Source organism: Anguilla anguilla, chromosome 5 (assembly GCF_013347855.1).
Source record: "Anguilla anguilla isolate fAngAng1 chromosome 5, fAngAng1.pri, whole genome shotgun sequence".
NCBI classification, from domain to species: Eukaryota; Metazoa; Chordata; class Actinopteri; order Anguilliformes; family Anguillidae; genus Anguilla; species Anguilla anguilla.
Window position 1 is genome coordinate 18,402,614 of NC_049205.1, and position 22,133 is coordinate 18,424,746.

The 22,133-nt window shown below is 46.6% G+C and overlaps 1 protein-coding gene across 1 annotated transcript; it reads right to left on the bottom strand.

Annotated features, from left to right (window-relative positions):
* Positions 1-2,669: 2,669 nt before the first annotated feature.
* On the bottom strand, positions 2,670-21,591 carry LOC118226927 (zinc finger protein 423-like). Its single transcript, XM_035416927.1, has 3 exons — positions 21,461-21,591; positions 18,471-18,586; positions 2,670-3,492 (listed from the first exon to the last, which is right to left on the bottom strand). The coding sequence occupies exons 1-3, from the start codon at positions 21,552-21,554 to the stop codon at positions 3,463-3,465; spliced, it is 240 nt and encodes a 79-aa protein (XP_035272818.1). The 5' UTR covers positions 21,555-21,591; the 3' UTR covers positions 2,670-3,462.
* Between the last annotated feature and the right edge of the window lie 542 nt (positions 21,592-22,133).

The window sequence follows — 22,133 nt, forward strand, 5'->3', positions numbered from 1 at the left end:
ATCACAATAATAATCATCATTATCATCATAATAATAATTGTTATTATTAATAAAGTTCCAGGGTAGTTGCCTTCCCCGATGTATCAGGGTTTGTGTAAGCAAAAGGAATTGTTCACTTATTCGCTTCTGCAACTGGACATGCTGCGTCTACACATCTGCCGCCCTCTAACGGCGGAAAACTCCACTAAGAATGTAATGCTTTGGAATGTGTAACAACGGTGTCGGGTCATGAGACATCAGACAGATTATGTTTCTCGGAGCAGACCAATTTCTTCTGCGTGAAAAGATATGTAATTTCTTAATATGTACGCATTTTTAAACTGGCACAGAGTCGGGCTTTACAAGATGTTTCCAAGCGCATCCGGTCGGCACTCCGAGTGCCAGTCGAGATTATTCACCCCTGTGCAGTAGGCTACTTTATATGAATGCGTTCCGATCACTGATTTCCGGGAAAGGCCTCGACCTTCTGGCCAGCGGCGATCGAGAGACCAAACGGCCGGACAATCTGCCGTAACACATGGATGCAATTAAGGCCGGGACTGTATGGGGTAATAGGCTATATTTACGGGAAAAACACGGCGATAAAGACAAATGTTGTGTGTGTGTGTGTGTGTGTATATATATATATATATATATATATATATATATATATATACATATATATATATATATATATATATATATATATATAGGAAAGTGCACATGTGATGTTATTTCAGCCAGTAGAATATGTTTTTAAAAAACTTAGTGGTCAACATCTTTATTTTGTGTAGGAGCTTGCTTGCTTGCTAACTAATAATATATAATTTCCAAATAATTAAACATGTTGCTTTAACAGCTGTATACTCTTTGTGGGAAGCTAATTTATTTTTCTGAAATACATTTTCTGACTCGCATACAAACCCCACATAATATTGTTTCATTACTAGGGATGGGTATCATTGCTACATTGTAACAGCAGTGAAAGACGACGCCAAAATGAAGCACCGAAATCCTGCAATGCAATTCATTCGCTATACAGTGCTATCGGGTTTTGCTACCCAACCCTATTCATGTTCCAGGCAGCTACATGACTACAAGGTAGGCCCTAAAACCACAGGCTTATTCTGCGGACCTGCAGGTGGGTAGCCTATTAGAGTCCTTCCGCAACACGCAGCGATAAAAATACTCAAGCATATACACAAAATAAATGACGGTCAATTTTACTGTTCATGGGCATTTAAATAAATGTTCATAACTTAATTTCCTTATGCAACATTGATATTCAAATTAGAGCTGAATGTTCAATACATTTGTTTAGGAAAAGTAACAAAGGGGGATACATATGGATTTCATGACGGCAGATTTACTGATTTTCTTAGTGTCAACAGAGCTAAAATAGGCAATATTGTCTGTTGTAACTTGGCCTCATTTTTATATCAATACCTATATCGGTAGGGCTAGATTTTGTAAGTCTTAATTAATTACTTATAAACAGTGCTTTATTTGCGTGAGTAACTTGGCATTTGTGTCCGTTGAAAACGCATTTTTGTTTTGAGATTTAATTTACGCTGTGAGTTTTTAGTTCCTACCTGAATGGCCTGCCAAGATTGTGTAGCAGGGTAGCATCCATGTATGTATTTATTCATTTAAAGCTTGGAACCTGGTCCAGCGTGGGACGCACTGTAGCATATTATACGACTCGTTGATGTGCTCAGATGTGAACACAGAACGCGTAGAAGGCTGGTGGAATGGAAGCAATAACAAGCGACGACTTTCCAAAACATAGACCGATCAATAGCCCGTACACTTGCGTTGAGGATTTGTTGCTATCGACTAACTTATCCCTTGGTATGCATACACATGCGCCGATAATTCGCATGCAGAGACATATGGCCATACTACCGCAGTTCAAAGCAAATAAGGAAATTTAATAGAAACAACAGAAATCATGACTGCTCATTACAATTTTGGGTTTTTGTTTGATCTTGGGTGAGTATAGATACATATTTGCACAGATCTGTATCCTGTGGATGTGCAAATCTAAACATATATGGTTTTATTTTACTTTTCTGCTAATGCCCGCCTATGGAAATACTGGAATTGGCAATACAAATATAAAAAACAAGAAGATTTTTTGTTGGATTAGCACACAGTTGTTGTGGTTCCTTAATAGTGTTTGCTTTCACAGAGATGATGTGCCATCATGCAAACCTTAGTCATACTGAAATGGTTTGGTAAACCTGCGGTTGAACATCACAAGGTGTACCATCACCTCTCGGCGTCAACTTAATGGGAAAATTGCCAAAATAAAATTTGAACATGCTGTAATACGTTAGCTCTATACAACGATGTGAACAAGCATACAATATAATTCTAATAGTTGCACGTGCCCAGTACAGACTGAGATTGGCATGTATGGATATTCTTGTTTAATGTAACCATTTAACCTTGGAAGGAATCCTGACAATTGCATTTTTGTGTAAAATCAAAAAAGCCACTACCATAGCCTGCCATTATCATGGACAGACTGTACTTCCAGGTTAAGAAGCTTGCAATACTGGCTGTGTTCCGTTTTTGTTTGAATAGGATGTGGTGACATTCACTTTAGATTTGACCTCAAACCCAGATTAACACCGAATTGCAGACCATATGGCAAAGGCAATACGGAGGCAATAAAAATAGACAAATTATGCATGGATTCCCTTTATTCATTTATTTATTCACTTATTTTTGACTGTAATAGTTATTGCATTCTGGTTAATTCACATTTAAAAAGCAGACACCATCCAGTTGCACTGAAATTGATGATATTCATTTTTACAATAACCATTAGGTCCCGTGAACTGGAAAATCCAATCAAACCATTACATTTTTTTTACTTTATCTGTTTTTTTGTCTTTTTATTGTAATTACAAAAGGAAAATATATAATAATAATAAAAAGGAGAAAAAATCGGAAATATTACGATTGGCAAGCGATCACAACACAGCACAAGTACCTATTTACTGCAAGAAATTAAAGGTACAAAAGAACAAAACAATCAAAAATGATCTTTTTTTAAATGACAAAAAAACAAGGAAAAATTGGCACCTATTAGTTTGATACAATAAGCAACAGAGGACAAGGAAGAGAAGAATTTCTAAAGACTAAAATCAGAGACAGAAGGCGTTTTTTTCCCTCTTTTTTCTTCTTTCGTTTAAAAAAAACCGCACAACTGGAAGCAGGACGATAAAAAATACTGAACGCGGAGAATACCTTTTCCTCTCCTCCCTCTCGTCTTTTTTTCCTTTTTCTTTTTTTAATACCTCCCATTAATATTCGTTTCCCACTGCTTGTAATAGCTGCGCCCGGTGGCCCAGTTGTTAGAGTTTTACATGTGAGGAGAAAATGACACTTTGATTGGCTCTGATGCTGAAACGGTCCTCTCCCGCTGGGGGGCGTCGGCGCCGGGCGGAACCGAGAGCCCTGCCGGGCCCGTTCTCACTGAGCGTGCTGACTCAACGTGTGGTTCTGCAAGGGAAGAGAGGAGAACGCATGAGGAGAGAAATAATAAGCTACGTGCCCACATGTGCCCCCCCTCCATGCCAATCCCCCTCCCCTACCCCCGCATAATGTATGTCCATCCATCGCTGAGCAACCGTCCCCATCAACACAGACTACCTGCTATTATCATATGGGCAACACATACGTGGGCGGTATAATATAGCCTGCACAAGCAAACACTGATAATCACACACATGTTCACACACAAACACACCCACGCACACCGTGTACAACTATCAGTTATTTGCCAAGTAGACACTAGTATTCAAGATTACTTGTATGTAGTGACTTTTATTTCCAGTTTAAATTATTTAGAAATATTCTGGAATTCTGCTGCAGTATGTTGTGGCCTGCGGTACTTGTTAAGTGCGCACACACACATATCGCCTACATGCATGCACTTGCGTGCACAAATAATTATAATCACCAATCACTGGAGCACATTCAAATGCGTAAACATATAAAAACTGATTTTATTTTAAAACGTTTTTTTGGGGAACTTCTTCGATTAAGCCGTAGCCTATATTATTTTTTATTGATTATAAGAGAGGACAATAACGGGAAGAAAAAAAGAAAGCTTACAATTTGTTCTGCATACGACAGAGCGCGGTAATGAAGTGGACTCGGCGTGCGCCATTGCTCCGAGCAAACGACCCCTTGCAGGACAGACCGGGTTAAACTAAAAAAACAAACTGCAATGGCGCACCAGATACCGAGCCACAGTGGAGCGCACGTTTCCGTGGTTTCTTTTCGCGTGTTCGTCGCCGTCTCGCAGGACCGTAAACCGAATTCCCACAGTATGGACCGCAATCATCCGCTCCTCCTTTTTAAAAGCCGCTTCGCCAGATTAATCTCTCCGAGAGAGAGAGAAAGAGAGAGAGGGAGAGATAGGCTGCGTTTTGTGCACCAATAAAAAAAGAAAAAGAAAACTGCGAGGGATTAAACATGCTTTTCCGTCGATAAATATTTATTCTCTCATCCTTATCTTAGTGCACATATTTGCACATGATTGTTGGCAGTCGGCAATGGTATTCTGGCAGGCAGGGCCAGTGGCTGGTTTTAGTGCCCAGACTGACTGCAGCCTTTCAGTGCAAAACCCCCCTCCGCCCCCACCCCCCGCGCAGATGTGAGCGGAGACACGCATGAAGAGCGCTCTCCAGCGAGGAGCCGCTCTCTGGGAGCCGCTGACCCCATTATGAGAGCAATCCGCTTCTTCTGACGCAATCTGCGGTTCAGCCCTCCGCCAGCAGAGGGCAGGCTTGGCTCTTCCTCCTCACGAGAGTGCAAATGCAGCAGACACAAGCCACCATAACATTTCAATTTACCTGGAGAACAAAACATATAGGATATGTGCACTCGTTCAGAGTGAATTGTGCATTAACAAAAACACATGTTCAACCTACATGTGCCTGTGTGTGCAAGTGCCCATGTACATATGTTTATATGTGTATGTCTGCCATGGTTTGTTTGGCTCTGTACCTACTTTAAGTAGGCAAATGAGAGGTGGGTGGACACACATGCGCGTGCGTACGTACACGCACACACACACACACACACTAGACTCAGTCAGCTCTCTTCATTTGAGAGCGTTGTCGGGGCAGCAGTATTGATCAAGCCGCAGGCGATCGATAGCGTGAATGGTATGTGTCTCTGAATCTGATAATGACTCGCGGTGTGACTCCAGGCCTATGCAGCTGTAATTGATATATTCTCCAGGACCAGGGGGAGGTCTGTGCTTTAAACAGCTGTGAGGACCGTTAAACACATCGCCTAAATTTCTCTCTCTCTCTCTCTCTCGCTCTCTCTCACTACATCACCACCTCCAGATCATACCCACAATTCCACCTTCCTCTATATTAGACGGCACCACCTCCTGTTACTTTACACACAAACACACACGTACACCACTACCTCCTATTACATCAAATGAACACCACCTCCCACTAATTCACACATCTCCATCTCCCACTACAACACACAAACACACGCACGCACACACGCACAGACCACCTTGCAGTACATCAGACACCACTTGCTAAATCAGACACACAAATACCACTGCCACCAAATCACACAGACATCACCACCCATGGCATCATGAATAAGACACTGCATAGAAAATACATGACAATCCCCAATGCGTCATGACCCTCATAAACACAACTAACTTTACCCTTCATCACAAACACAACACTGTCCAACATAATAAACACAGTCTTAAATAGTACATCACTTTGCCCCATTACTTCATATACACCTAACCTCATTCTTCCTCCCATAATCCTTACCACAAATTCTGTACACCTCATCTTGCAATACAAACAAACCTCAGACTAGCCCACAAAATTCAGTGCAACACACAGCACACATGAAAAATACACCACCACCTCACATACATCAGAAATACACCACCACCTCACACTACGTCAGAAATACACCACCTCACACTACGTCTGAAATACACCACCTCACACTACATCAGAAATACACCACCACACACTACGTCAGAAATACACCACCACACACTACGACAGAAATACACCACCTCACACTATGTCAAAAATACACCACCTCACACTACGTCAGAAATACACCACCTCACACTATGTCAGAAATACACCACCTCACACTATGTCAGAAATACACCACCACACACTACACCAGAGATACACCACCTTACACCACGTCTGAAATACACCACCACCTCACACTACGTCAGAAATACACCACTTCACACTATGTCCGAAATACACCACCTCACACTACACCAGAAATACACCACCTTACACCACGTCTGAAATACACCACCTCACACTACACCAGAAATACACCACCTCACACTACGTCCAAAATACACCACCTTCACACTACGTCAGAAATACACCTCCTCACACTACGTCAGAAATACACCACCTCACACTATGTCCGAAATACACCACCTCACACTACACCAGAAATACACCACCTTACACCACGTCTGAAATACACCACCACCTCACACTACGTCAGAAATACACCACCTCACACTACGTCCAAAATACACCACCTTCACACTACGTCAGAGATACACCTCCTCACACTACGTCAGAAATACACCACCACCTCACATTACGTCAAAAATACACCACCTCATACTAAAACAGAACTACACCACCTCACACTGTCAGAAATACACCACCTCAGACTACGTCAGAAATACACTACCTCACACTACAACAGAACTATACCCCTCATACTACGTCAGAACTACACCACCTCACACTACGTCCGAAATACCCCACCTCACACTATGTCAGAAACATACCACCTCAGACTACGTCAGAAATGCACCACCTCACACTACAACAGAACTACACCACCTCACACTACATCAGAAATACACCACCTCACACTAGAACAGAGCTACACCTCCTCACACTACGTCCGAAATACACCACCACCTTAAACTACGTCCAAAATGCACCACCTCACACTACAACAGAACTACATCACCTCACAATACGTCAGAAATACACTACCTCACACTAGAACAGAGCTACACCCCCTCACACTACGTCCAAAATACACCACCACCTTAAACTACGTCCGAAATGCACCACCTCACACTACAACAGAACTACACCACCGCACACTACAGTATATCAGAAATACACCACCTCACACTACGTCAAAAACACACCACCTCACACTACGACACGAATACCTCACCACCCACTGCGTCGTTCACCATACCATCACAATGATGTTTTTGTTAAATGTTTTATTATGAAAGAAAACCAAATGGATTCTCCTTGCATCGCATCGCACAGAGTGCCAGAATGGGCGTATAGAACGCCCTCCCTCCCTCCCCCTCTCTCTCTCTCTCTCCCTCAGCCTGCTCAGGGCACGGCGGAGGGAGGCCGCGCGTTGGGCAGAACAGCCGCTCTGTGCTCAGTCAATATCAACGCTGTCATTGTTTTCCTAAACTGGTTATAAAAAAAAGAGCCTAAATCCTGCGGAGCTGTGGACTCCTGGGAAATATGGCCCAGTCGCATTACCGATGCAGAGACTGCGAGCCAGCCGCAAACACAGGGGAAAGACTGGGCGGGGGGCGGGGGTGGGGGAGCGCTGGATGAAGGAAAATCAAATCTCCCTTTCCAAGCACAGCCCTTTGCATGTATTGCTTGTAGCGCGTGAGGAACCAGGGAGCGAGGTGGGGTGGGGTGGGGGGGGGGGGGGGGTGGGGGGGGGGGTGGGGGAGGGGGGAGTGTGGGGGTGAGCCGCCATCATGTCACTTTCAATCACACGTGCGTTCGCGCTGAGCCCCGGACTCCTGCCTCTCTGTCGCCCCCTGGGGACCTCACGCCATCAGTGCGGTTTTACGTGCCTGTCACCCCCCTCCTGAAACAAACAGGAGGTAGTCAGCCCCCCCCCCCCCCCGCCCCCCACCATACCCTGCACCATCAGGGGGGTGCTGAAACTGCCTTGGCTGTGAGGGGTCACCCCAGCAGAACCCCCCCCCCATGTTTGCCATGATTATTTCGGTTTTTCCTTTGTTTCCTGGGTGACAGATTCTTTGAAGCTGCACCCACTTGCCTTTGTGTGACCTCAAAGGAGGCTGGGTTGGGGTAGGTGTATCTGCTACCCCCCAACTCCCCTTCCTCACACACACACACACACACGCGCACACACAAACACACACCCGCACACACACCCACACACGCACGCACACACAAACTGGATTGCCGACAACAGGCCTAGCACCATAGACTGACCTCAGACACGTAGAAAGTGCTGGTTTGGAGCAAAAAAAACAGGAAGGGGAAATCATGTCGGGGGTGGGAGGCGGGGGGTGGGGAGGCCCCGCCCCGCCCTCGGCCCCATTGCCCGCCCGCTCCCTCTCCGCTCTTTTTAAACACAAAATGAAAAATCACCTTCGCCGCCTGGTGCACTTTAGCGTGGCGTATTTTTAGACTGTTGACAGTCTTCCAAGGGCTGGTGTCTAACAGATGGGCTGTCTTAAAGCTTCATATGTTCCATAGTTTTTACCTCAGAGAGGCAGGAAACTCGCTTGGGAGCACGCTACAAATAAATGCCCCCCTGCCCTGCCCCCGTATTCCCTCCTCTCTGCCCCCCCCTCCGTAACGCCCCCGCTCTCTGGCACTGTCCTGCCTCAATGTACCCCCCGCCCCCCCCAAGGCCTCCACACCCCCCCCACAGCGCAAGTGAGGTGGTCAGACTGTGGCTGTGTCTGAACGGAAATGTGGAGGACTACCCTGTCCTGCAGTGTGTCCAAGCCTGGACAAACACGCACGCGCATACGCACAGTTAGGTTCAAAAGTATCGGGACAATGACGCAATTTATTCTTGTTTTGGCTCTGTACTCCAGCACATTGTATTTGAAATCAAGCAATGAACGAAGATAAAGTGCAGACTGCTTTAAATCGGGGGTAATTACCTCCATATTGGGAGATCTATGTAGGAATTGCAGTTCTTTTTATATGTAGACTCCCCATTTTAGGGAAGCAAAAATAATGGGACAAATGAATATAATCTGAAATCAAGATAATCTGCCATATTTAGTACTTGGTTGCAAAAACTTTGCATTTGATGACTGCCTAAACTCTGCGACCCACAGATATCACCAGACCCTGGGTTTCTTCACTAATGATGCTCTGCCAGGCCTGTACTGCAGCCATCTTCAGTTCCTGTTTTTGTCTGGTGTAGCTTGCCTTCAGTCTTGTCTTCAGCAAGCGAAATGCACATTCAGTTGGATTCAGGATGGGTGATTGACAAGGCCAGTCAAGAACATTCCACATTTTGGCCCTGAAAAACTCCTTGGTTACGTAAGCAGTATGTTTGGGGTCATTGTCCTGCCGCTAGGTGAAGCTCTTCCTCTTTCCATCACTTTTGTACAGGTTAATACTCATCCCATCTGTCCATCAGACTTTGTTCCAGAAGTTTTCTATTTTCCTTTTTTAACAAACTGTAACCTGGTCGTTCTGTTCTGGAAGCTTCCCCGTGCTTTGCATGTTGCAGCGAACCCTCTGAGGTTATGCTGGTGGAGTCTTCTCTTTATGGTAGTCTTTGAAACATCTATGCCTACATCCCGGAGAGTGTTCTTGATCTGTTCAACAGTTGAAAAGAGGCTTTTCTTCACAAATTGAAAGTATTCTTCAGTCGTCCACTGCAGTGGTCTTCTGTGGTCTACCAGGCAGTTTGCTACTGCTCAGCTCACCAGTGTGTTCTTTCTTTCCAAACAATGTAGCAAACTATGTCTTTTGGCCGTGTCTCTGATCTTTCAGTCTCACGATGGTCTGCTTTTCTGCCATTGACACATATTTGTTCCTCATGTCAAGAGACAACAGCAACAGGCTACAAATGCAAATCACACACCTAGAATCAACGCTAGACCTTTTGTTAGCTTTCTTGTGCAAGCAAACATTTTTTTCCCCCATTACTTTTTGTCCCCTAAAATGGGGGGGGCTAAGTATATTCCTTGTGATTCCTACAAAGATCATCATTAATACCCTCTAATTAAAGCTTACAGTACGATTTTTGACCCCATGTTCATTCATTTCATTTCAAATTCAATGCGCTGGAGTACAGAACCAAAACAGCAATAATTATCACTACTTTTGCATTTAACTGTATATGCATTATATGTACATGCATTTAACGCATACAGACACACACTGGCATACACCCCCCCCCCCCCACACACACACATATGTATACATGTATTCAACTGGGCATGTGGTTGCAGTCACAAACAAATTTACAAACACATTTAAACAATGCTCTTCTTCTCAACTGTCAAGTTTCTGCAAGAAATGTTCACAAAACTTAACAGTTTGGAAATATAATGGAATATAGAATGTGGTTGACAAAGACGCAGATGGAGATGGGCACAATTTTTGTTTACTTAATTGAAACAGTGCAACATTACGGTGCAACATTAACTTTATGTGGATAGGGGAACCTAACATAAAATGTAGCAAGCGTGCAATTTACGATTTATATGGAGTTACTCCAGCGTTAGCTACTTCACCTCCTGTGAGACTAAGAGTTAGCTGGCAGGCTAAGTATATGTGAGGTTTCTTAAAACCATCAAACAGCAAGCACTTGTAACAAAAGTACTGTTTTTGTCACTCAAAAGAATGTTCACGGCAGTCCGTGAACTATTTATTTCTGTCACAGACCACACAGTCTGTGTTAACGCACCTCAGGTTTCACAAGGAAAAATTCAGACAAGAGCCCTAATTGAGAGTCATTAAAATGAATAGTTATCACAACTGAAGGGCACAACATTCAGCAACCAAATGTTTGGTTTTGCACCAATAAATCGATGTGTAACAATCTATCACAAACGTATATTCATAATACTGGAACAGACAACAACACCAAATAGGTGGTTTTGCTGGGTTTTAAAGGAAATATCAAAACACTCTGTTGTAGTCAGTGACATTTTCTACACCGCCCTCCACTGTCAATATGTGATTTAAAAAAATGTTTCCTGACCCTTCTTTGCCACCACCCTGCTAGACACAACTTCAGTTTGTTTGTCACTTCAGTGATTTATTCCGTGGCAGGGCCTAGATCCATTCAGGAGCCTGAAAAACCCACCTTTGGACCCCACATTGTGCCATTGTTGCCTGGGGTTTGGAAGGTTATACTGAACACATTGTTGTAGGCCAGTGCTTGGTTTGGAAGCTGCTGGGAGTCTCGCATTTTCCCCACAGCGTGCCTGTTGTATCGTGAGGAGTCCGTGGTTGGACCGTGTCCCATGAGCCCTCTCTCTACAGGTTTTGTCGCACCTGCGCCTTTACCTGCCTCACTCCCCGACTCCACTTCCTGGGAGTGTTTGACTGACGCCGGAGCTGCTTGGAGGAGGGGCGGGACTTCCTCAGCAGAGAGATAGCAATGGCCGCCAGGTGAACCGTCTCTGTTACCGTTGCCTTTAAGACATCTGTCCTAATCTTCATTCCCTGCTCATAACAGCACCGCACCACTGGACCATTAACTTAGCTGCCGGATCAATGCTGTCATTTCTGCCCAATGACACATTAGCAGAAGCACAGCCTCTAATTAATATAGTACATTTCCTGTTTATTGATTGACATTTTTCCTCCTCCCCACTCTGTTGTCAATAATTAATTTCTGGTGATTGATTAAGCTGTCCTGCCCGACAAAGCATCTTGAAAACATCCCTGTGCCCCACCCTGGTATACACTGCTGACAGCTGCACCATACTGCTGCCCCTGACCACTTGACCACATACTGCTGCAATAACCACTGTACTTCACCGCTGCTCTGACCACTGTACCATACTGCTGCTCTGCTCCACACTGCTGCTCTGACCTCTGTACTACACTCCTGCTCTAACCGCTGTACTATATAACTGCTCTGACCACTGTACCATACTGCTGCTCTAACAACTGTACTACACTGCTGCTCTACCCACTGCACCATACTGCTGCTTAGACCACTGTACCACACTGCTGCTCTGACCACTGTACAATACTGCTGCTCTAACCACTGCTCCACACTGCTGCTCTGACCACTGTACCATACTGCTGCTCTAACCACTGCACCATACTGCTGTTCTAACCACTGTACTACACTGCTGCTCTACCCACTGCACCATACTGCTGCTTAGACCACTGTACCGCACTGCTGCTCTGACCACTGTACCATACTGCTGCTCTAACCACTGCTCCACACTGCTGCTCTGACCACTGTACCATACTGCTGCTCTAACCACTGCTCCACACTGCTGCTCTGACCACTGTACCATACTGCTGCTCTAACCACTGCACCATACTGCTGCTCTAACCACTGTACTACACTGCTGCTCTACCCACTGCACCATACTGCTGCTCTGACCACTGTACCACACTGCTTCTCTGACCACTGTACCATACTGCTGCTCTAACCACTGTGCCACACTGCTGCTCTAACCACTGTACTACACTGCTGCTCTAACCACTGCTCCACACTGCTGCTCTGACCACTGCTCAACACTGCTGCTTTGACCACTGATGACCTCCAAATTGCTATGGTGCAGTATCTGGTGCAGTCCCCTGGCCAATAAGCTGTGGGGGGTGGAGTTACCTACTGAGAGAGCCCCCCAGGTCCCAGCTCTAATAACACAGACTGTCACTGTGAGCACTGGTGCTTCTGGGACAGGCAGAGAGAGGGCCACAGGGGCGACTAAATCTAATCCAGCACAGACTGGATCTCCATAAACACTACCCACACACAACCACACACTCACAGGAAGCTGTACCACACACACACATACACTCACTCACTCACTCATTCACTCACTCACTCACTCACTCACTCATACTCTCTCTCTGTCACTCTCTCTCACTCACACACACACACACGTACACACACACACACATACATACTCGGTCACTCACACTCACTCTCTCTGTCACTCTCTCTCTCTTTCACACACACACAACCTACCACAACACACACAGTCACTCTCACTTACACACATACACACTCACTCTCTCACCCACATGCCACACACACACATGCACACATTCTCTCACTCACTCACACACACACACACCACTCTTTCACTCGCGCACACACACACACGCATAATGGCCGTCCGTGAACCAACATTCTGTCCATCATTCTCCTCCATCTCAGTTTCTGACTGGAGTAAGTCAGCCTGCAGAGCGTGCTGTACGTACACACGGATCTTCTGTCCTGAGACTGCAGCGCACTCAAATATTCAACACTTGGGGCGAGGGGGGGGGGGGGGGGGGGGGGGGGGGGGGGGGGGGGGTAGACAGGGCTGAATATAGGCAAAATGTGAAAACAACAAACAATCCAAAGTGCCCCCTCCACACACACACGCACACACACACAAACTGACTGTAGTTAAATATTTACAAGTGGTAAAGGAAATTGAGTACACACACATGGAATCACAGGGAGCCGGGGCGGGGTGAAGCGGGGTTTAGAGCGTCCCCTAGAGGACACAATTAAAACCAGCAAAGTGTAAAGAGCAGCCGGGCCGCGAGGAAGCGACGGAGGAGCGCGTGGGGGGGGGGGGGGGGGGGGGGGGGGGGGGTTGGGGAATGGCGACCAGGGGGGAGGAAAAAACCAAACAACACGAAAACAAGGCGAGTCTCTGTGAAGTTTAAAGCAAAGGAATGGAGCCAAGGCAGGGGAGGGCTGCAGTAGAGCCAATCAGGAGGAAAACATCACTTATTTACCAGCTGCCGGCTGCAGTATTTATGGGTCACCGGGGAGGAGGAGGGGAGAAGGAGAGAGAGGGGATGAGAGGAGAGGGAGAACGGTGAGGAGGGGAGAGGAGGAGGAGAGGAGGGTGTGAGAGGAGAGAGGGGAAAGGGAGGGAAGGGGACAGCGTGGAGGAGAGTGGGGGGAAAAAGGGATGAAGAAAAGGAAGAGGAGAGGGGGGAAAGGAGAGGAGAAATGAGGGAGGATGAGAAGAGAGAGGGAAAAGGAAGAAGGGGAATGATGCCCGCACAGAGGGGAAAACAAGAGGAATGAGTAAGAAGGGAGGGACTGGTAAGGAGTGGGTATGGAAAAAAATCTGTGGCACAGAGTAAGAGATAGGATGCGGTCTGAACCATAAACACACAGACATACATACACACATACAGACACACACAAACAGACACACAGGCACAGACAGACAAACACACAGACAGAAAGACACAGACAGACATACAGACACAGACACACAGGCATACACACAGACACCGGCACAGACATAGACACACATACACAGATACAGACACACACACACCAACACAGACATAGACACAGATAGAGACACGCACACACAGACAAACACACAGACACAAAGACACCGGCACAGACACAGACACACATACACAGATACAGACACACACACACCAGCACAGACATAGACACAGATACAGACACGCACACACAGACAAACACACAGACACAAAGACACCGGCACAGACATAGACACAGACACACACACACACACCAGCACAGACATAGACACAGATACAGACATGCACACACAGACAAACACACAGACACAAAGACACCGGCACAGACATAGACACAGACACACACAGACACACACACAGACACCAGCACAGACATAGACACAGATACAGACACGCACACACAGACAAACACACAGACACAAAGACACCGGCACAGACATAGACACAGACACACACAGACACACAGACACCAGCACAGACATAGACACAGATACAGACACACACACACAGACAAACACACAGGCACAAAGACACCGGCACAGACATAGACACAGACACACACAGACACACAGACACCAGCACAGACATAGACACAGATACAGACAAACACACAGACACAAAGACACCAGCACAGACACAGACACAGACACACACAGGCACAGTGAGGGAGGACACAGTCTGACCAGCGCAGACCGACAGGCCAGTAGGAGTAGTGTTGGTAATTGTCGCAGTAGCCCTGCTTGTATAAAAGCACAATTACCAGCCCTTGACCTCCAGGCCCAACCCTGTTCATCTCTCTCACTTAGAAAGCCTCCTCCCAAACTGGAGCGGGGCCAGTGGGAGGGGAGGGAGGGGGGGACGGAGGACCGCAGAGGACCGCAGAAGAAGAGCGGAGACGGGCGGGTCCGGCCGGTCGGCGTTTGGCGGAGTCCGCGGCCGGGCCCCAGGGCGGGGTGGACAGTGACCGACAGGGTCCAGCGCGCTTCCTGCTGGTAAATGGACCGGCCGGCCATATGCCCAAAGCCTCCGGCCTTATATCTCTGTCACAGCGGCACGGGGAGAGGGTGGTGGTGGTGGGGAGGGGGGTGGTGGGGGGGGGCGGAGGGGGCTCTCTCCGAGGCTGGCCGGGAGATGTAGGTCACTGCCCGTAATGACATCATGGATCTTCTGGCGGCCTCTGCCGCGTCCCCCAAGAACTCGGCGGGAGGGGGGCGGCGAAGGGAGGGAGGCCGGTGGGCGCAGATGCCACCCATATCGCAAAACCACTCCCCCCCCACGCCCAAACGCCCCTGCCCCCGCACCTGCCCGCTCCCAGCCCGCTGCCCGGCGCTCAAGATGATGCATGCCCCCGGGGCTGGGGGTCGGCCTACGCTCCTGACCCCGGGCCGGCGCCGGGCCGGACCCACCCCGGGCTGAGTTATACCGGCCCGGCGCCGGCCCCATCCGTCAGACCTGTAACGACACGGCCGGGCCAGAACCCTGCTGGGGGGGGTGGGTGGGGAGGGGAGGGGCTCTGTACTGCAAATGTGGGAGCTGCAAGACTTGTGTGTATGTGCGTGTGGGAGAGAGAGAGAGAGAGAGAGAGAGGGGGAGAGAAAGAGAGAGGGAGAGAGAGAAAGGGGGAGAGAGGGAGAGAGAGAAAGGGGGAGAGAGGGAGAGAGAGAAAGGGGGAGAGAGGGAGAGAGAGCGAGAGAAAGGTGGAGGAGAGACAGAGGGAGCGAGGGGGGAGAGAGAGGGAAAGAGGGAGGGAGAGAGAGAAAGAGCGAGTGAGAGAGAAAGAGAGAGCGAGAGAGAAAAAGGTATGGGTGTGTTTATGTGCTTTTCTGGTTGTTGTCTGATGGCCAAAGTCGTTTCCAACAATTCCTAAACATGGCAATGGCAAGTCAAGACAACAGGGAACTTTGTCCTATTAAAACTTGGTTTATGCAGAACTTTGTGCCCAGTTATCCTAGTCACAATATGATACGGTATCAAATTAAGACCAAAACACACAAGCCAGTGGCACTGAAGTGAATCCTGCACTACTAGAGAGTTTGAATGGTGGGAGCTCAGTTTGCAGCACTTGATTTTCTGACTCAAAGTTAGCAACCGGGAGCAGAAAACTTTGATCAAATTCGGTGGCCGTGGGTTTTTGATTGACACGAAACACAAGCTGTGCACATGATAAAGAATAAATGGTCAGGCAGTGCGCACCTTTCGACACGACAAGCGGGCAGACCAGTGGTAGTGAACGATAAAATGGAGGGTTTGCATTTAACAAATCAAGCCTGTTATATTCAAACCACTCATTTTTTATGAAATCATTTGCACTTTAATCTACAATTTTTTTCATAATTTACCTCCAAATGTATCAATTAATTTATTCATTTTCATTTATTCACTTTTTTTTAATCACATAATTTTTGTTAGTTCCACCACTCAGATTTCGTGAATGTATTTTCTATATAATAATAATAGTAATAATAATAATAATAATAAATTAGTACAGCTGTACAACTGTAACTACACCCATTCCAATACTACACACCTGCTTCAGAACTACACCTGTCTCAGAACCACACACCTGTTTCATAACTACACTCATCTCAGAACCACACACCTTCCTCATAATCACACCTGCCTCATAACTACACACCTGCCTCATAACTACAACAGTCTGAGAACTACACCTGCCTCATAACTACAACAGTCTGAGAACTACACCTGCCTCAGAACTACACCTGTCTCAGAACCACACACCTGCCTCATAACTACACCGGTCTCAAAACTACACACCTGCCTCATAACTACAACAGTCTGAGAACTACAAATGTCTGAGAACTACACCTGCCTCATAACTACACACCTGCCTCATAACTACACCTGTTTCAGAACTACACATCTGCTTCATATCAACAGTCTCAGAACTACACACCTGCCTCATAACTACACCCATCTCTGAGCTACACACCTGCCTCAGAACTACACCCATCGCTGAGCTACACACCTGCCTCATAACTACACCCGTCGCTGAGCTACACACCTGCCTCAGACTAAAACACCAGTCAGAGGACTCCACACCTGTCTCAGAAGTGCTCAGCTGTCGAAGCTCACGAGGCTGTTAATCACCACATAAACCCGGCGCTCGCAGTAAGTTTGACCCCCCAAACGCCGTGTAACTGGAGTAATTAGAGCGGATTCCTGAGCGCGCGAGCAGGGTGTGGGGGCACCGGGGTGCACCCAGCAGGCCCTGCGGGGGGTCAGATTGATTAACGGTGCGGCGGAGTCTGTCACCGCGCCAAATCGTTACCGACGCCGGGCGCGGTCCACTCGTCTGCCATAGGAGCCGCTGCTGGCGCTAGCGCTCGCGCTCGCGCTCGCGCCCCTTAAAAGCCCAGCTGCTCACCGTGCCCTTTAACGAGAGATTTACCTGAGCGTGTGTGCGTGCGCGTGTGTATGAGACTGTGACTGCGAAGTAATGTGAGAAAGTGTGCCTGTGAAGAGAGAGGAAGAGAGAGAGATGTTAGAGAGGGAAACATTGTGTATGTGTGAGATACCGTGTCTGTGTATGTGTGCGTGTGTGTGTGTGAGAGAGAGAGAGGGAGAGAGAAGGTGAGAGAGTGCATGAATGTGTATCTGTAAGGAGTAGATAGATAGATGAGGTAATCTCAGGGAGGAGTCCTGCTCACACACTGTTACAGCACATGCCGCTCTGACAGGAACAATGCCATAAGACAAAGAGCTGCGCTCCTATTGGTTAATAATACTATCATATCACGTTCCCATAGGTTACCCCTGTACCGTGCTGTGACAGGTCCCAGACACACTCACAATGGATAATGGGGGAGTTCCGGGCCTTGACGCCTAGCACAATATTTACAGATCGGATCAGAATCTAAGATACCGGTTTTGTAGTCCCAATGCATCCTGGCAACTACAGATTGTTTGAGCTAACAGTGAGCCTCATTGCAAAAGCCTTAATTAAATCTTTGCTTTTTCACAGGACAAGGTGAGTTGACAAGGTTGGTATAAATGCAAAAAAAAAAAAAACCCTGGTGCTTCCACTTAGAAACCTAGTCCCAACGATCCCGGACCATGTTACAAACCTTCATGTTAAATAAATAAAATTATTAAGTAAAGTCAGTTGTAATATATGCATGTGTCCTTTGGTTTGTACTGTGTTATGATGTCACTTCCTGCTGTTCTTGGTGGGAGGAAGGAAGCGATACCGACCTGGAGTTCCGTCTGGAAGAAGAATTTCTGAGGACACTGGGAGCAGTCATAGATCTTATCCTCCTGCCCGTGGACAGCAAAGATGTGCTGCTGCAGCTTATTGGCCTGGACAAAGACTGGGGGACAGAAAGGAGGAGGAGTCAGTTCACTCATTGGCAAAGACAACTGAGGGGAGGAGTCATTCTTTACTGATCCAGAGGACAACTGAGAGAAGGAGAGGGAAGCCTTTCTCGGCTAAGACTGGAATTGAGAGAAGGAGACAGTCAGGAGATTTGTGCGCCAAAACAGAATTCAAATAGAAAAAGTCAATGTTGAATAAGAGAAAGAGAGAAGTCAATGTTGAATAAGAGAAAGAGAGAAGTCAATGTTGAATGAGAGAGAGAAAGAGAGAGAGACGAGACGAATGAGACACGGACAAACTATTCCCCGCAGACCCTGTGATATTTATCAATAAATCATCTTTTCCCTTTCTCCCTCTTTTAATTCTGTCCTTTTTGTTTTGGTAAACTTAGTTTTTTTCCCCTCTCTGTGGAAAGTATGAATTATTTAACCCTCCCCAGGACCATGGATCTCACTTATTCATGACCACCCTGGAATAGAGTTGAAATTTAAATGACTGTGGCTGGGGGGGGGGGGGGGGGGGGGGGGGGGGGGGGGGGGGGTTGTTCATGACACAAAACCCTGCTGAACCACTGAGGGGAGGGTAGGGAAGGGGCATGGAGGGGGGGGGGGGGGGGTGGCAGATGTCCCAGAGAGACAGGCAGGTAGAACAGAATTCCTCCTCACGGGTAACTGCAGCTGCAATGCTAGCGGCTGCTGACAAAGGCACTTAATTTTATTCTTTTTTTAAAGAATGAAAAAAAAAAAACAAAACCTTGAGTCACATGCCTTCCGTGCGCCATGCTAACTAAACAAGGAAACGACTCGCTTTACCTACGGGGGCCTGTAGAGGGAGCTCCGCCTCTGAGAGGCCGACATGAGCCCCCCCCCCCCCCCCCCACCCAACCCCCCTCACCGCAAACTCTGGAAGCCAAGTGGAACTGCTGTGCTAAATCAGGGATGTGATTGTTCCCGATTTCTCCTGATGAATCAGGAAATAAAGATTTCTCAGGCCTTAAGCAGCTTGACCAGAGGCGCAGGGCTGGGCGCGGCTTCGGCACGCAGGCCGGGAGCCTTTTCCCTCTCTGGCAGCCGATCGCAGAAGAGAGCGCTCGGCAGTAAAGCCACATACCCGAGGCCCGGGGGAAGCGGAGGGCCAGGAAAAAATATCAGGAACAATCAAATCCTTGTATTTGCAGCCCTGCCTCAGCCCTTAAGGAAATGGTATATACTGCGATGTACTGTACAGTAAACGCCGGGAGTTTTTTTGTGTGAAATATACAATGAATCAAATAAAAACCAGAAAGAACGCTTTAAATACTTGCCAAGACATTATGAAGTGTTGCAGTAACTTGACAGCATATTTTGTCACAATATATTCCGTATAGGGGTGGGAATCACCAGGGACCTCAGAATACGATATTATTCCGATACTTGGGTCACGATTTTGCGATTGTTTGTATTTTTGTGATACACAAAGTGCTGCAGTTCAATACTTCAATTTATTGCTATGTTTTTATTTTTAATTTTTTTTTTTCTCATTTGACTGCAGTGAAACGTTGAAATCACACACCTAAGAAGAAAAATAAACCAAAACCCCAATAATAAAAAGCATTGCAAGAATTCATTCACTTAACTTTTACTTGTGCAAATTCACACCACAAACACATAACAGCCTGTAAAAAAATACAACGTCCAAGAACACAAGGTTCCTTCTGGCAGCTGAAACTAATTTCAGTAAAAAATTATAACGCAATTAATTTTAGGAGAAAAAGTGGAAATAACGAAAAAGGAGACTCCGACTGCAACAGAGCAATGTCAACAGTTCTAGACGAGCAGCAGTTGTAGACCATCTGCAGTTTCAGATGACACGTGTGTAACATGTAACACTTATTTTACACTGAATACCTTTGTTAGATCAACACTGAGCCAGCTAAACAGGTGCGTCAATATGTGCCATATTTATTCTATATAGCAAATGTCATCACATAGGCACTCAACTTAATGAAAACAGTTTTGATATTTTAATACCAAGTTACACAAGAGACAGTAAACCTAACACTTAGCTTGCTACCTGACGAGACCAATGCTCATTTCCTTTTGTGTGTCAGTCTGTGCAGAAGATGTCAATCTGCACACACCACACATTTATTAAATAACACTTATTGGATTGGGTTGTCAAAAACGCATATAGTTTTTTCTGTGGTATTGTGAGCAGTTATTTATGAGTAATCTCATAATGGATGTTCGGGAGCTCAGAAAGAAAGAAGCAAATCTATGTATCCAGTGAATTTTCATCCCTGGCTGTTAAACCTATTGTAGGAATGCTGTCCGCCCCCATCCCAGTAGGTCCAGTCCGGGTCTTAGCTCCAACCTGCTCCACTTCACACTGAATTGATCATTAACCCGGCTTAATTAAGTTGTCGGAGTGGGATGGGAAGGGGGGAGGGGGGTCAGATCACAGGGGGAGATGGGGGTCAGGGCAAGGGGGGGTGTATATAGGAGAGAAATGGCAAATAAAGACTGGGCAAAAGTGTGTGTGTGTGTGTCTGTGTTTGACAAAAATTTTATGAATGCAATACTGTTTTGTTATATATATATATGCTTGTCAGGGAACATATGCAGTGTGTTGTATATATACACACAACTCATTAAATGTTCTCATGGTTATATATGTCAATGTATTCATGTTGGAGCATCACAGTGATTAGGGGTGTATGTGTGTATTTACATGCATATGTCAGTGAGCGCATGGATGTGCGAGCACTTCACTGTTGTCATGCACAAGCACCCATGCGTTAGTGTGCGTGTGACGCGCATGCATGCAATGACACCCTGCGTGTCGCCTCCTTGACCGCCCTCGACCCCGCCTCCCCCCTCCGCCCCCTCACCTGTGAAGCAGACGGGACACTTGAAGGTCCCCCCCATGCCCTCGAAGCTGTGCTCGATCAGGTGACACAGGAGCTTGGCCGGAGAGTCGAACATCTGGTTACACAGCTTGCACTCATGATTGATGCCTTCCTCTGCAAAAAAAAAAAAAAAAAAAAAGGTCACATGATAAAACCTGTTACCCACGTGGAAGACTGGAGACAGGCAGAAAAGACAAAAAAAAAAATCACACACACAAGGAAATAAATCACCTACAAAAGAATAAAACATGAGCCAATGAAAGCTGGAGCTTCTGTTTAGCATCGAGAATAATTCAGCACAGCAGTTTATATTAGAGAGCCACAAAGTGCGTTTCCATACAGCAGAAGTAAGGTTTCAATATGCAGAATGAATTTCAGCATAGCGACTGTACTTCAGGACAGTACAGACCGGGTTTCAGAACAGTAACAGGTACTTCAGCACAGCACTGACTGTGTTTCAGCACAGTAACAGGTACTTCAGGACAGTACAGACCGGGTTTCAGTACAGTAACAGGTACTTCAGCACAGTACTGACTGTTTCAGTACAGTAACAGGTACTTCAGGACAGTACAGACCGGGTTTCAGTACAGTAACAGGTACTTCAGGACAGCACTGACTGTGTTTCAGTACAGTAACAGGTACTTCAGCACAGCAC

Bases quoted from the DNA above. Each gene is read 5' to 3' on its own strand.
- LOC118226927 (XM_035416927.1), bottom strand. From the start codon at position 21,554: ATGTTCGACTCTCCGGCCAAGCTCCTGTGTCACCTGATCGAGCACAGC. The intron at 18,587-21,460 runs GTGAGGGGGCGG...TCTGTCCCCCAG, and splicing joins GTGTCCCGTCTGCTTCACAG to TCTTTGTCCAGGCCAATAAG. The intron at 3,493-18,470 runs GTCGGTATCGCT...CTTCCCTTGCAG, and splicing joins TCTTCCAGACGGAACTCCAG to AACCACACGTTGAGTCAGCA.